This window comes from Brachyhypopomus gauderio, chromosome 11 (genome assembly GCF_052324685.1).
Source record: "Brachyhypopomus gauderio isolate BG-103 chromosome 11, BGAUD_0.2, whole genome shotgun sequence".
Classification (NCBI taxonomy): Eukaryota; Metazoa; Chordata; class Actinopteri; order Gymnotiformes; family Hypopomidae; genus Brachyhypopomus; species Brachyhypopomus gauderio.
In genome coordinates this window covers 12,234,520-12,251,088 of record NC_135221.1, presented here as the reverse complement: position 1 = coordinate 12,251,088, position 16,569 = coordinate 12,234,520, and the positions used below count along the sequence as shown (strand labels likewise).

At 44.2% G+C, this 16,569-nt stretch overlaps 1 protein-coding gene across 2 annotated transcripts in view; it reads right to left on the bottom strand.

Moving 5' to 3' along the window:
* Positions 1-3,917: 3,917 nt before the first annotated feature.
* The window catches only part of LOC143527071 (A disintegrin and metalloproteinase with thrombospondin motifs 2), a 118,945-nt gene continuing 106,293 nt past the window's right edge, over positions 3,918-16,569 (bottom strand). The window contains exons 11-22 of one of the 2 annotated variants that reach the window (XM_077021990.1): positions 16,273-16,418; positions 15,048-15,223; positions 13,584-13,717; positions 13,266-13,386; positions 13,070-13,150; positions 12,805-12,968; positions 12,111-12,273; positions 11,436-11,568; positions 11,120-11,327; positions 9,303-9,432; positions 8,751-8,840; positions 3,918-6,007 (exon numbers count right to left, since the gene is read on the bottom strand). In XM_077021990.1, the coding sequence (XP_076878105.1) occupies positions 4,953-6,007; positions 8,751-8,840; positions 9,303-9,432; positions 11,120-11,327; positions 11,436-11,568; positions 12,111-12,273; positions 12,805-12,968; positions 13,070-13,150; positions 13,266-13,386; positions 13,584-13,717; positions 15,048-15,223; positions 16,273-16,418 (2,601 nt within the window). In that variant the 3' untranslated portion in view covers positions 3,918-4,952. The remainder of the gene's footprint in view (positions 6,008-8,750; positions 8,841-9,302; positions 9,433-11,119; positions 11,328-11,435; positions 11,569-12,110; positions 12,274-12,804; positions 12,969-13,069; positions 13,151-13,265; positions 13,387-13,583; positions 13,718-15,047; positions 15,224-16,272; positions 16,419-16,569) is intronic. The other variant, XM_077021991.1, reaches the window with a different exon arrangement.

Below are 16,569 nucleotides of genomic sequence, written 5' to 3'. Positions count from 1 at the left end.
CAGTGTCCTGCTGTGATACCAGCCTGCTGGTTGGCATTAAGAATAGACGCATTGTCAACCCGGAAACGTCCAGCCCTCTACCGTTCTCGCCCGGCCGCTTCAGCGCCTCCAAGCTGCTGGGTGTGTTTCATATCTCCGACGACTTGTCGGAGAGGGAGAGGAGTACCTGGATCAGTGGATATGGCATGTATCAGTTCAGTAGCAACAAGTATCAGTGCATAACTGAGCAGAAGTGATTAATACCCAGTGCTGACCTGACCAGTGCGTGATTGCGAACGGGAGACCACATTTTTAGTTGTCATGCATCAGCGGTTTAATTCATATGAATTTGTATTTATAATATGTATGCACAAGATCGAATGAATATCAAGTTCGTTTCAGCACCATGGACAGTTAAACGACTTGATTCATGTATAGCAGGGGTAATCAATTAAATCTTTCCGCGGTCCATTTTTGGCAGATAGGGGGGGGGGGGACGGGGGTGGCGAACGAAAGTTGTTGGGGGGGGGGGGGGGTATGGCGAACGTAACACTCAAATGGGTGGAGAACGTAACACTCGTCTGAAAATAAATTCTCCGGTTTAAAATATAGTCTCCCGTTAAAAAATTTTTGGCATTTGGGTCCGTATCCAGTTAATCAGGAATGTGATTGGGTCCGGACAGGACGGCGTTCGGGTCCGGATTGATGATACCTGATGTATAGTATCACTATCAACATTCCACTATACAAAAGCTGTTCACTCATCTCATGACATTATATCAATGCGCAGAATTTGTAACGTACCGGATATCCTAATTATTTTATATGGTTTAAGAAAATAATCAATCTTTTCACATTATCAATGTGCAGAATTTGGAATGTTCCAGAAATCACAACAATTATTGATTTAATAAATGATTTAATGGTCTAGCATGTGATTTAACAGTTAAATTATTAAACAATATCACCACTGCTGCTGTGGTTAATTCATTTAACTCGTAATCACGAAATTAAAATCCAGTTTTTGATAAAATCTGCAAGAAATTTACAATTCTTATTTTTTTCATCTTATATCGATCTATTATATCTTACATTTTACACCTATTTCTTATACAGACTTCATCTGGAGTCTCCAAATGAGGTAAACACGTTGAGAATGTCTACTTTAGATTAATTCTGTCATTTTCTACGCAAACCTATTTAAAAGTGATTTAATTGCCATGTATGAGTAAAATGATTACAAAACAACGATAACATTTTAAGTTAACTATCTACCTAAGAACTAACATTTTTACACATGAAAACAGTCAAGCTGGTGCAACTGCAAACGTCAAATAACCGCGGTGTAAAAGGTTGGGTTACACTGTATCGCTCGGGCTGCGTGTTCTCAGGTGCACTCCCACTACTGGTCGGTAGAGGGCCCTGCTCTGTCTCTGACCTGGGCCAGCTCACCCCACCTTAGGCGACCTGGTGGCCCCCTGAGCTCCCTCAATAGCCTAGATGACTATGTGTTGCCAACTCCTCACTAAGGAAAGTGAGGTGTGTGTGAGAACTTGTATGTCCACAACATAGGTTTGGTCAGTTGGCCATCCACTAATCTGTCTACATTGTCTTCACTTCACTGTGAAGACAATAACACCTATAAAAACTGGGACAACACTGCTATGATATACTTAAACCCAAATGACATATTTAGAACTTATGACCAGAAACAGACTAGTGATGAATAAGTAGATAGTGGCTGATGAATTTACAGATGTAGGCAAGACACATACACACCTACTAAAGTGACCCATGATTGTAGGAAGAAAGCAGAGAGAAATCAACAGAATATTCCAGAGTTTTGACCATTGATTACAGAAAAATATCCATCTTTTGTATTATTGGAGTCACTTACCCAGTCTGGACCGTCATCAGTGTCACTTAATATATGATGCACCTGTTTTACTAATGTACCACTGCATCTTGACAGTTTATTAATACATGACCATATATCTAGCATATAATACACTCTACTGAACTGAGATTGCCACAGGAACAGCAGCTACATTCACAGCTAAACTACCCTAACACTAAACTACCCTAACCTTAGACTAAACTACTCTAACCCAAACGTACCCTAACCCAGTGGTTCCCAAACTTTTTCTGCCATGCCCCCCTTTAGTAGATGAGAATATTTTTGCGCCCCCCCCATATTGATTAGGGATGTACCGATTCACGTTTTTCACTTCCGATACTGATTCAGATATCTGAGGCTTAGTATCGGCGATAGAGTAAAACTGTGCTGAATCGACTTAAAACATTTTTTTTAAACACAGACATACTGAATTACAAGTTTATTGAAAACTCTGTACCAGTATAGCACACTTAAACACACACAAAAACATGTAAAAACAACACAACTTGCATTTGTTCAGTCAGTGCAATTATGAATATAACATTGAATGTAAAATAAATAATACCAAAGAACCTGAAACTTACAAAAACAATAGGTTCACAACTTTGGTCAAACATGAAAAAAATAAACTGCAAGAAAGCTTTTAAATGGTTCAAGAATTCTAAATATAATTTAAAATAAATAAGGAGATGAAATAAGAGAAACAGCAATTCATATGCGGCTAGTTTGCAAGCGCAGACATCACGCAGAGCACAAAGCATGTAACGGCCAGAAATATGTGTACTGTCTCTTTAAGGGAGCGAGTTGAGTGCGCGTATGGAATATTGTTGACTCAGACCACTGCTCTTTATTTTATCATTATTTCATTTCTGTAAGTAACGCATTCAATGAGCTTTGGACAACTCACCAGTTCATGTATGAACAGTCAAGTAGTGCTGGAGCCCAGGTTTAATTTGGTCAACCAGCAAATAAACGGACTAAGTGGAATAGCACCAGCGCGAGTATGAGTCAGCGATTCACCTCTCCTCTGTGTGCTTCGCGTTTCACTCGCCTGTTAACTGTCCAGGTTCACTTCTATCCGGGACAGAGTGGATATTTAAGGTTGAACTAACTCCGAAAAGCAAGCAATACAAGCATAGAATTAGACTGAATAGATCTGTTTTTATGGATCGGTCACATTGTCACCGATACCCGATCTAGAATTGTTTCAGATATTAATATCGGAATCGGTGCATCCCTAATATTGACACATGTGCACGTTTTACTTCCAAGCTCCGCGCCCCCCCTGCAATAGCTCCGCGCCCCACCTAGGGGGCGCGCCCCCCACTTTGGGAACCACTGCCCTAACCCTAAACGAAACTACCCTAACCTTAAAATAAACTACTCTAACCCCAACATACCCTAACCCTAAATGACCCTAAACAAACTACACAAAACATAAACTACCCTAACCCTAAACTTCCCTATACAAACTACCCTAACCTTAAACGAAACTACGCTAACCTAACCCTAAACTACCCCAACCTTAAACTACCCTAACCCTAAACGACCTAACTTAACCCTAAAATATTCTTAAACTTCTACCTCCATAAACTACTGTCTTCATAAACTAACATAAGTCCTCCATAAATTACTGTCTCCATACACTAGTCTTTAACTCTTTATAAACAAAACTACTGTCTTCATAATCTAATCTTTAAAGGTAACCTAATGTTTCCAAATGAATCATAAACTAAACTACCCTCCACATGAACTAACCGGCCATCCTCATAAGCTAACATAACATCTCCTCCACCTTCTCCACAAACTAGCATCTCCACAAACTAACATACTCTCTCTGTAAACCAACCAGCCTTCTCTCTAAGCTAACCACATTTTCTTCCATTCTCTGGATGTTGACTCCAGTAGCTATGGCTATCCAGTTGACTCTGTTAAGGTATTTGTATTTAGACCTGTATTATATATTACAATTTGAAATTTTAATCTTTGGACAACATAATACGCCATCAAAAAATATTTTGCAGAAGATAAAATTTATTTTTGTTGTGATAGTTCTGCTATCAACAAATAATATATACAAAAATAGTGACAGGTCTCACTTGTATGAATATGGTTTTCATTTGACAAGGCAAATACAAAAATATATAAAAACTACACGATCAACTTTTTGTAACATTTTAACACATGTGCATATTAGCTAGCACGAAAGATAAGCTGACATAATTTTGTCAAAACAAACCAACAAAGAAAGTAAACCAATATGGAGCATCCCTGAATTTTACACATCAAACTATCAATCGATAAAACTGTCTGACATTCTCTTCCACAATAAATATGTTACACAGCGGAGCTTCAAGCTGCTCACAGATTCAGAACTTCACTGGGCCGTGTTGTTACTAAACGCAGCCTCGAATGGCCGTAGTCATCTCTCCAGCTTTGTCCCTTTAAAGCCACAAGAATAATTATGGATTTGTCACACCATGCTGCACTTATCAAGAAAATCAAAGAAATATATTGTAGCTTGCATTAACTTGTCCGCATATTAAGAACATTATTTTAAATAAAATGTATAGAAATAAGGACTGAAGAATTTCACACTCTAGACAGGTTTATAACGAATACAGCTGGTGCAGCACCATAAGTTTAAAGACCCATTTTTTCATATATTATACCAAAACTGTATCAACACAGGGAACAATATGTGCCTGTAATATGTGTAGAGTTTGGTCAATGGTCGATGGTTGGTGGAGGGTGCAGACAACAATTTGTATTTAGATAAAACTGCACAGCTGAACATCCATCTCACCATATTTCCAGGTTCGTAGGAATAAATCACTTTGAACCAGAAGCCCCTTTAGATGGATCATCTCAAAGGACTTTGTTCATGTTCAAAGCAACTGTGCAAACATTTGCTAGTGGTTTTACTCCACGAAGTTCAGTTTGCCGCGTCATGAAAAATGAATGTGAGAAGCACAGCGGTGCTGTAAAGTGTGTGTGGCTATTTCCCCCAGTACTCCATCCAAGCACCACGTTGGAGGAGCACCTTCACAAGCGTGTGAGAACAGGCAGACCAGGATCAGGTTCCCTGGGCTCTTCTCATCCTGCGTAAGAAGTTCAGCTTCTCCTCCAGCAGCTCCTGGATGCGCTTGTTGCGCGTTCGTTCGTGCGGGAAGATGCGTCCTCTCGTCTGGATGATGTTGCTCTCCGGGGATTCGCCGTCTGCCCCGTCCACGCTGGGCGGCACCTCGATGGCGTTGCTCTCCCGCTGTCTGCTGGGTGACCTTGAGGTGCTCGTTGTTGTGCGGCTATAACGGTTGTCGTGGATACTCTTGGTTGTCATGGAGACTGTCGTCGGGGATTCCGTTACAAGCAGTGCTGACGGTGTGGCCGGCACGATGAAAGCCGGTGTTGCAGCAGTGGGTGCTGTTTCCACAGCAACACTTTCTCTAGGTGTGGTTTCTTCGCTTGCGGACGACAGCGTTGGTCGGCCTGACATGGTGAGGGATCCGGGCAATATGGTTTGGGGCTCTGGTACGTCTTTCCTGTTAGACCCACCGATCACCGGGACGTTCTCATTCAGGGCCGTGGTGCTGGGTACCATGGAGAAACCGTTCACATCAGCGGCAGTGAAGCCATCGTGAGCGTCATTAGCACCTGTCTGTACGATGAAGGCACTTGTACCTCCAGAGTGGAGTGTGTGTGGCGTGGCAGAAGACGGGCTCAGGCCCGTGGGCATGCAGCTCCGTAAGGGCACGATGGCGCTGGGCGCTGGGGTGTGTCCGTGAGCAGAACCTGTAACCTCCGCGGTGGAACACGTCACCTTTGCAAAGAACGTGCTCCGCCCTGTGGTCGTGTCCAAAGACGTAATCGGTGCGGTGGTTTGTGGCTGTCTGGTGGAGGATGCTGTCTTGGTTTTCCTCTGGGTGATCTTGGGGCTGTTGGTGGAACCAGAGCGCCCCCTGCTGGTCACTCTGGGCTTGGCTATTGGCTGGCCTGTGGGTGTGGTGGCCCTGGTCACGTTGCCCGGCCCACAGGACCTGCAGCACATGCGCTGGAAGGCCGGGAGCCCACAGTGCTGCAGCAGAGCGTCCATAGAGCAGAACGCCGAGCGGTCTCTATGGCAACGCTGCCCTGCAACACAACACAGTATCATGCTCAGAGTGGTGAGAGTCGGCATGCCCTGAAATTAACACTTTGGTTAGACTATGCTAACTGGTAGGAAGGAGTCTTTGAATGTGTGTGTGTGTGTGTGTGTGTGTGTGTGTGTGTGTGTGTGTGTGTGTGTCCGTGTGTATGTGAGAAAGAGAGAGAGTTGTGTAGCAGAAGACCAGAATCAGAAGTTGCATGAAGACAGTAGCTGAAAACACTAAAGCAGATTTAGGTAGTTTGATTTCTGACCAAAATCACATGTTCATGTTTACAGTGCCAATACGTCTGTGAGCTAACAGAGCTGTTATTGATCACTTTCATTCAAATGACACGTGACTGTTACTGGGCTCACACAGCGGGAGAACACAGAGGAAGCTCACTCGTCTTCTCATTTTAGAACACATTTTTATTCCTACTTTTGCAGTTGTTTATGACAGAAACTGAAACAATGAGATGCACTTCCCCTTAAATATATAGATATAGAGTTGTTTTCTTAAGAAAAATAAATCAACTGTATCGAAAGGTACAAGTTCACAGTAACTTTGGTAAAACACTTCATTACTTTGAGACCAGTCAATCCATTGGTAAATCAAACCAGGAGTCACAAAAATAAATAAATCGGTCATTGGTTAAATAAAATACAGGATTTCAATGATGATGTAAAAACTGGCATGGCACACGTACGTGTCATATATTAAACATTTACAAAACATTAATAAAGTTTCCCTGATAAATCAAAGTGCATATAGACGCAGTGCACGTTAAGTCCGTCTGAATGTATCCCCTAAACACTCTTCCCACATTTTCCAGCCAAGACACAGCAGACCAACCAAAGTCTCCCAGCCATCACTCTAAGTATATAATATTAGCTTTTTTTTCTGATAAGTAAGGAGTTAACAGTCATGAACGTTATTAAATACAGTCAACACCAACAAGTATTTACAATACTGTACTGTGAGGCTCGGCTTCTCTCACACTTGCCCCACAGCATTTTTTAGCACGAAACTTCGAATAGCTCGCTACAGTCACAACAGAAATGTGTTTCACAATACGATGACAAGTCTGAAGTGGTAAAGAGACGCCTAGAGCCGGTCTGCGCCCTACCTCCCATACCTACTGGGTAGTTGGTGTTTGAGATGTGTAATGTTGGTCAGTTGCTTGGTTCCAGAATACATTTGTAAGAAGCTGCCTCTGGGTGCGATACGTCCCTATGAGTAAAGCCGTACTTTCGCAGATGAATGCTGATACATTCAGATCCAGTGTAAGGCATTGTTCTCACGCTCAGTGTAACACAAAAAAGTCTGGATGGAAATCAATATGCGTGAGGTAAGACCCTCACACACATGAACACATATATGAACGAACACACACACACACATACACACACACACACACACACACACACACACACACACCCACAAATACAATACATACATACAAATCCTCTCTGTCTCACATAAGGACACATCACTTTCAGTGTGTGAGGGGTGTGGAATGAGGCTGGAAAAGAAAGAGTGATCTTCCCAACAGAGAGTTGAGAAGAGGATAAAATAACAAAGTTAAACCACTTCTCTCTGAAAAACGGAGAGGCAACTGGCTTAGCAAGTCCTGCATAATATAGATCTACCCCCTTCCCCAAACACTTTATATCTTTTATTAAATACGTATAGTTCTGTATTTATGTAAAATCAATAAAAAAATTACACATAACAGTCAAGAATTAAAGCGATCAATAGCAGTCAAAAGGTTAGGCAAATAAGCTACAGCTTATTCATGGTAAAACAAATTATTATTTTATATTATTGGAATTCATATAGATTTATAGTTATGTATAAATACAAATATGTTTATATGTTTGTTTAAAGTCTGCAAGCACAAATAAGCTGCATTTATTGTACTTCTTAACAGTCGGAGAGGATGGAGGATGAGGTGGTGTAGCAATCGATCGTGTGCAGCGACCCTGTTAATCATTTAGACGTTCCACCTCATGGTCACCATCTGTCACCAGCACCTAAAGTGGTGGTTCAACAGTACTTCCCATGTTTACAGCTTAAATTATGTGATCTCTGTTCCTTTTTCAGTCTGAGAATGGAGTAGGATGTGAAATGAGCACTTAGCAAAGTTTTTTTTTTACCTCATTGTGACAATCTCACATTCACAATAAAGCTTTAGTAATTTTTTAAAAACCTTTAGACACTTCTTTTGTTTTTTTTTGTCCTCTCACACTTGTAGCTCAGGCAGCATTTCAAAATGGCGTCCCTGGAGCATGACCCATGGCTAAACAACAGCTCGGAAAGGGCAACCAATCGCAAGGCTCCATCCGAATCAATTTCCGGCAACAACTCTCTACTCAAGCTGCCAATCCAATCAAGAAAGCCCCTTCCTCAGACAAACTCATCTCTTGCATTTTTTGTTTGTTTGTTTTGTTTTGTTAACAATTTCTGACTGGCCAGCGTTCACAACACAGAGCTCCACAAAGGAGAGAGAGAGAGAGACAGAGCGAGAGACAGAGAGAGAGAGTGAGAAACAGAGAATTCTCCCCCCTATCAGAGACGCCCCAGAAAGGAGGACCACCACCCATGAAAGAGAAGCGAGTAGGCCTGGGGGTGATCAGCCACTCAGGGGAGTTTGCCCAGCAGAGCAAAGCAAAGACAGAGCGGCAGGCCCCAGCCCAGAGCAGCAATAGAGCGGAGAGGCCTGGCTGGGCTTGACAGAGAAGCTTTACTTGAGATCCTCTGCACGGGGTACTTGGGGTCATGACGCGACAGCCACTGGATCAGGAAGTTACCGTGCTTGTTGAAGTCCGACGTGCCCTCTGAGGTACGCAGTACAGAAGGAGAGAGAGAGAGACAGAGAGAGAGAGAGAGAGAGAGAGAGAGAGAGAGAGAGAGAGAGAGACAGAGAGTGAGAATTCAAGTGGGAAAGAAGTCAAAAGAGAAGAAGAGCAGAACACAGACAGACAGATAACGAAAATGAGACATGAAAAGTATAATAAAGACGGATTGAGAAAATGAGACATTAGAAGCAGAAAAAAGATTGAGAAAATGAGACATTAGAAGTAGAGGTAAGAGAGGGATTGAGAGAATGAGAGAAACAACTGATCAGTGAAATATACAGAGCAAATACAAGTGCTTCATGCTGAATCAGTGCTTAACGCTCCCCTGCTGTGATTCAGCTCTTCCTCACACCAGGGCTCTCGGGTGACAGACAGAGAGATGGAGAGGGAGAGAGAGAGAGAGAGAGAGAGAGAGAGAGAGAGAGAGTGTCATGAACTCACTGGGACAGCGCTCCATTCTGCAGGGCCGCAGAGCGGCCGGTTTGGAGTCCAGGCAGAGACCAATGGTGTTGTCCCGGGTATGACACAGCACCTGTCTGTCCTGTGTCCCATTACCGCAAGTCACCGAGCACTGCGCGCACAAAGGTGGACACACAAAAACATGCAGACACAAACAGAAAGTTGTGAGTAAGGAAGACCAAAAATTGTAACTGCACCGAACATGTAAGAGTATTAACAAAATGACATTGACTTAAGTCTGAACTATAATGCCAATTTAGCGTGATTCCCTGTTTAAAGCTGCCCTGGGGAAATTGCGATGAATTCTGAATTGTGGTGCCCAGGGGATTGTGTCTGCACTGTAGATTTTGAAACTATTGAATCCACTAAGCCAGACCTGGGCAAACTCCGGCCCGCGGGCCACATCCGGCCCGCGAGAGGCCTATCATAAATGAAACAAATATCTATGTCGTGCGTGCAATACAACTGTGATGCTTTTATTTTGAAAGCGCTACGTTTGTGTTAATTCCGTGTGAGCTGTGCGAGAACACTGTAGGTGATCAGCGACAAGTTAAGGCTGAATTTAAACTTTCGGGAGTGAACTTGCACCTCGCGCGAACCTCCGCAAACGGCGGAAAATTTACGTGACGAATTTTAATTGTGCATTGTGTTCCAGGTTTGAAAAGTGCTGGAATTTAGGCTAAAGTACTTGAAAATGCTTAACTGTATTTCGATTCACAACAAATAGCTGACTGAACAGGGGGGTATTCCAGAAAGCGGGTAAGTAAACTCAGAGTTAACGAAAGCTCAGGTTTTCCGTTCCAGAAACCGAGCTCAGAGAGAACCTAAGTCAGCTGGGAAATATTGAAATGGACCTTGAAAGTGCCGTAGAAGTGCTTTAAAGCTAGGTTTATGCCTTGACGCGGTGCGAGGGTCCGCGCGGCAAAAATGACGTAATTACGGTGGCCTCGCGCGCTGTCGATTCGCGAGGTCGTACACCTCTCGAATTTTGTAACTTCGCGCGCGCGCCGCGCTTCAGCGCAATGAACAAAGTCATGTTTGCAGGGTTCATACACCTTTACAAGGTGGAATATACGTCACTTTCAAGGTCCATTTCAATATTTCCCAGCACGTTAAACTTAATTAAGTTAAATATTTATACATATATTCGAAATGATCCGAAATAATCACATTATTTAATTGTTGTTTATTTTCAAAACGCCCGATCTTAACGTCTTCACGTTCTCTCATGTTTCGTCCTGGAATTACAAGAGGCTCGTATTTGTTAATGTAATACAAGAAAACTGTTCATTCAGATGGCTATTTGTTGTGAAACAAAGTAGTTACAATTTCAAACATTTTCAAGTATTTAGCCTAAATTCCAGCACTTTTCAAATCTGAAACAAAAAGCAACATTAAAATTGGTCAGGTAAATGTTCCTTCCCCTGTTTTTGAGGGGTGTTTCTTTATACCAACACACATCGTTTCGGAGAACACTGCACAGAATGTGACGCGGCAAGTATAAACGCTTCCGCCGTTCGCAGAAGTTTGCGTGAGGTGGGCGGAGCCACTGTGATGACGTCATTATTGTTTGCGTGGCCCTCTGACACAATTCAGGTTTCTCATGTGGCCCCTTGTAAAAATTAATTGCCCACCCCTGCACTAAGCACAAAAAAAAAAAAACCATCCTCCACTGCTATCAAAATCACTTTGGAAACAGCCTGCCCTGTGTGTGTGTCCATGGTGCACGTGTGTGTGTGTGTGTGTGTGTGTGTGTGTGTGTGTGTGTGTGTGTGTGTGTGTGTGTGTGTTGGCTCCACCTGGGACCAGGGTCCGAGCCTCCACTCGGCAGGGCACAGCTGGCGGTTACACTCTCTCCGAGACTCCGGACGCTCGTCGCTGCAGTGACGGCTGCGGATGGATTTGAACTGACCGTCACCCAGCGGCTGCACACAGCGCACGGAGCGCGTTTGGGTACCAGACCTGCCACAGGACTTACTGCACTCACCCCACTCTCCAGCCACCCACCTACACACACACACACACACACACACACACAGGAGAGGTTTGCTGTGAAACATTTCTCAAGAAAATTCAGTGAACACTAAACACACACACATACACACACACACTTACATGGGCTGGGCACACTCGCGCAGGTAGCACTCTGTGGACATGGTGTCAGGTTTCCTGATGTTGTCACAGAAGCGCCGGGGCACTATAGTCATCTCTGTGTTGCTACGGCAGCTGTAACGCGCTGTCTGCTTACCTTACCACATACAGTGAGTGGAACACACACGCACACACACACACACATGCACACACACACACACACACGGCTGTTCAGGACCCAGGCACTGTCCAGCGAGATCGGTCCACTTACGTTGTACTGTTTTCAAAGCTACCCACAGACCTGCTTTTGTACTACAATAAAAGTAAATGGTAATAACTATTAGAAGACTTTAATGACTATAATAAAGTATAACATAAATTGGTAAAGTGGTAGCGTATACACAGATGACATGAACTTTTTTAACCTTTAAACATTTAAACTGAACAGCTTTGTAAACAGTATTATAAACATACTTATCAGTACAAATGCAAAAGTATGACAAAAGTGTTTACTGCAGATTAGAAGGTCAGAGGTCAGACCCTGCCAGAAAGGTGTGGAGATCTTTAAACAGCAGTTTTGGTTTGACCATAAATCTATGGCTGAATACTTTTAAATCCTATGTAGGGCACATACTGAACTGCATGTTTGGGACACATTTGGTGTGTGGTGTCTGTGAGGATGCTGTTTGGGTGAACTACCTCCCCCGCAGGTCTTGGAGCAGGGCGTCCATCTCTTGAACACCCAGGAGTAGGGCACCGTGCTCTCGGGCACCATGTTACTGACCCCATCGCTCGGCTCCTCCTTGTTCGTGATGTATTTGATCAACAACATTGGCACTGGAGCCGGTCCACGCGTGTGCATCTGCTCAACGCACACGTAAGATCTTATGTCAGACCGTGCGTGGACCACATGGCTGGGCGGAGCCGTGCGCTTTTTGTGTGGGTGAACATCTAGATCAGGGGTCACCAACGTGGTGCCCGCGGGCACCATGTCGCCCGCGAGGACATTATGAGTCGCCCGCGGGCTTGTTTTAAAAACAGCTCACTATATTGCCATGCACCAAAGCGCTGCATCGTTTATGTTTTTGCTGCTATTAGCGATTGTCCGCGGTTGCTAGCGGTCTTCCCGCTTAGCAATTGACATGCGCACATGAACCCAATAACCCCCCACTCAACAACTTTCTTTCTGGTAGCCCTCCGCAATAATTGGTATCCAAGAAGTAGCTCCCAACTTCAAAAAGGTTGGTGACCCCTGATCTAGATCCACTAGAACTAGTAATGTGAGCAGAGCCGTGTTTGTATGGGTGTGCGTGCATGCGTGTGTGTGTGTGTGTGTGTGTGTGTGTGTGTGTGTGTGTGTGTGTGTGTGTGTGCATGTGCGTGTGTTGTTTACCATGATGACCACATCATTCTTTAGTGGTCCGCTTGTCTGGATGGTGTCCTTACTGTTACTGTTTTCATACTCCCACTCCACGCCTCTCTCGATGACCGAGTGGCTCTTGGGGAAGTCTCCATGAGGGTTCAAAAAAAAATCTCCATAGTCTTTGTTCTTCACAGCTGCACAGACATGCACAAAGGGAAGGAAGAGGGAAGAGGATGGGACACAAGCCAAGAGACAGAGAGCCCTGATTTTGGCATATTTTTTTTCCAGGTCTTACCCAGGACGTGAGATGTTCCGTTCAATTCCTGGACAAACAAATGTCTTGCCCCTCTAGGAATGTCAAATACTTTAATAACACCTGAAGTCCAAACCAAGAGGGATGTTTTACTAAAGGGTTTACAATACTATAACGTTTAAAACATATTTGTTGCAGAAACAAAAGGAACAGGGAGAGCCTGAGAAGGAAGTCCTACTTTTCTTCTCGGACAAGGTCACGTTGAACTTGTGGATCTTGCACGTGCTGCTGTCTCCACCACATACCCCGCAGTTGTCCTCCTGAAGACCTGAGCCCACTATGTTATCGCAGCCTACTTTCTGAAGATACAGAAACAACATGAACAACCAGCCTCTTACACACACACACACACTCACACACACACACACACACACATACACATTCACACAACCTCACCTCACACTCCCCCATACACACATGACAATGCGGGCATGACAAAACTCACCTCACACACTCTGTATGCACACACATGTGCACGCATGGTGCCAACACTCACCTCACAATCCCCATACACACACACGCTGTAGGGGTCTTTGTAGGAGCAGCGGGTCCCGGGATCCACCAGCTCCTGCATGTTGACCACCTCTCGAGTCTCTTTGGACTGGCAGTGCAAGCTACATCGCTGTTTAGCTGCAGGACAGAGGACACAGCAGGCCTGAGAGAACCCCACCAGAACCTCACCAGAACCTGACAAGAACTCCACCAGAACCTCACAAGGACCCCACCAGAACCTTACAAGAATCCCACCAAGACCCCACCAGAACCTCACAAGGACCCTACCAGAACCTCACCAAGACCCCACCAGAACCTTATGAACTCTACACACAAGCTCTTCTGTTATATGTTACCCATATAACAATGGTACTCAAGCTCTAGATGTATATCACCTCAAGGTCGCTTTGGCAAAAATAATATCCCATGTATATATATATATATATATATATATATATATATATATATATATATATATATATATATATATTTGTAACTAAAGCAATGGTTAGTGCAAAAAACATAATAATACCATAATAAAAACCATAATAACTCCACTGGCTCCACTGCATTCACTGTGAGAGCACCACTGAGGGTTTACTACAATCCCAGTGGCCTCTGAGAATGGACGCACTAGAATTGCTTAGTCTGGCTCCAACGAATTTAGTCAATTTATGATGCATGTGTAAAGCCGTAATATTCTCCCAGCTCCATAAACTCCAAGGTGAGCTCCATAAACTCCCTGCCCAGCTCCATAAACTCCCTGCCCAGCTCCATAAACTCCCTGCTTAGCCTAGTCCAGTCTGACTGATCCCAGCCATGGCCGTAAGAGCTGGGCGGACCGGTGAGGAGCTGGTAGCCCGTGACAGATCGCACGGGCTGGATGTGTGGCCCAGCTGACGAAGCCATGTGCACACAGGAAGCAGATGCTGGAAGAACAGACAGATCAGAGCACGGAGCTCTGAGGTCATGATTTCACTCCTACGCATCATCTCATAATTCAGAACAGCTGTAAGGGGGCATGAACATTCAGCAAGGGGGAAAGAGTTGGGAAATCACTCATATTAGATCCAAATAAGGACCGTAAGAGCAGGGAGAGGGATAAGGTTGTATTGGAATGTGGAAACAGGAGTGTCTGGTGTACAACATTGTCTACGCCTTTGTTTCTGTGCAGCACGCTTTTGAGTTATATTTGTAACTACCTGTAGTCAGTAGTGTCTGGAGTCAGTAGCGTCTGCAGTCAGTAGCGTCTGCAGTAACTGTACCCTGGAGGCTGCTGTGTGAAGTAGCTACGTCGTCAGTAGTGTCTGATGTCTGACAGTGTATCTGCATGTCTCCTGTGCTCTAGGATCTGCGGGGTCTGTGTGCTGCACCTTCAGGGCTGTGCGGTCTGATTGTGTGCGTGTCTGATTCCTGCGCTATACGGTACAGGAAGCGAGATCGGACCCATCCGCTGAGCGGTACTCACGGTCCGGGTGCTCATAAGGCAGCCAGTGGTGTCGGGAGTTGTGGTAATCAAACTTGCTGTCCATTACGCTGCACTGCTCGGCCCTGCCGTCATGATACGGGTCCTCGCAGTCGTGGGAGTTGCACACCTGGAACTGGTAGTTGGATCCGGAGCAAGAGCGTCCGCCATTAGCAGGCCTGTAAAAACCCAAAAAAAGGGGGCGGAGCAACACAGATGGAGAAAAGTGAGCAGCTACGTGGGACTCAAAGCCCAAGAGGAGGTAGACTGGCGCTCTGACCAGCAGATGAAAGAGCCGGCTCCCTGGTGATGGTCTCATCACAGCAACCTCCTCTTTTGGACCCTATACAACTATCACATTTCTTAAAAAAATTTGTTAGAACCTGACATCTTTCCTATAGGTCGGTTTTGTGCTCGATCTGCCAGTGAGTGCCGGTGTGCGACTCTGTGTGATGGCTGTATTGTGTCCAAAAGTGTCGGTGCATTACTAAAACCTTTTGCACAGCTCTTATTATGCAAGAATATTAATTAAACACAGAAAACAGCATTTGGTCTTTTACAAATGCTCGTATGAAATATACTTGAATATCCTTTCTGTGTATAATTTGTTCAGTTTTGACTGAAATGACTATACTTTTATGCTTCTAATTGTTTACCTGTTGTCTTCTCTTAACCACCCACATTTTATGGTTATTAATAGGATATTTTATGTGTTATTGTAGCTGTGATGAAACTATGAACAAAATATTTTCAGTCTGTTTGTATCAATGCCACAGGAGCAGACTGATGTCATATTAGTACAGACTGTTCTCAGTTCTGACCAACTTCTCTCCTGCTGCTAAATTCTTCAGGTCTTGGTGCACTCTGAAGTTTGAGCTATTTGTGGCTTTAAATTCACACAGATTTTTATCAGAATTCTTTCATATAAGTTCTTGCATTACTGTGATTGTGTGATATTAAACCTTGACTGGTTTTATTTGGTAAAATATACATTAAAAGCTTTTATTTTGTTGGCAAGAACCAAATATCCACAACACAAGAAGTTTTCCTGACATTTGGTCCCCACAATAAGATAAATACATCAACACTTACACTCACCATATACACACCCAAACACCCACACACTCACACATGCACACACACACACACACACACAAACACCACACTTGCACACCCACACACACACACACACACATACACATACATACACACACACACACATACACACCGTGGGTTGTCACAAGCGCGGGTGCGAAACTGCAGACCTCGTCCACACGGGCGACTGCAGGCGCCAAACTCACTCCACATGCCCCAGTTCCCGTCCTGCTTGATGATGTCAGGGGTCAGCCACACACAGTGGCCTTTGAAGCAGTGCTGAGAGACAGAGAGACAGATCAGCAGCAGGTGAAGCAAGACCAACCAATGGCTTTTCCCCTAACCACACTTCACAGAGTCACAGTTCAGGCCTGGGTAGGTTACACAGGTACATGTGAAGAACAGAAAACGCCAGGAGAGAAACATGACA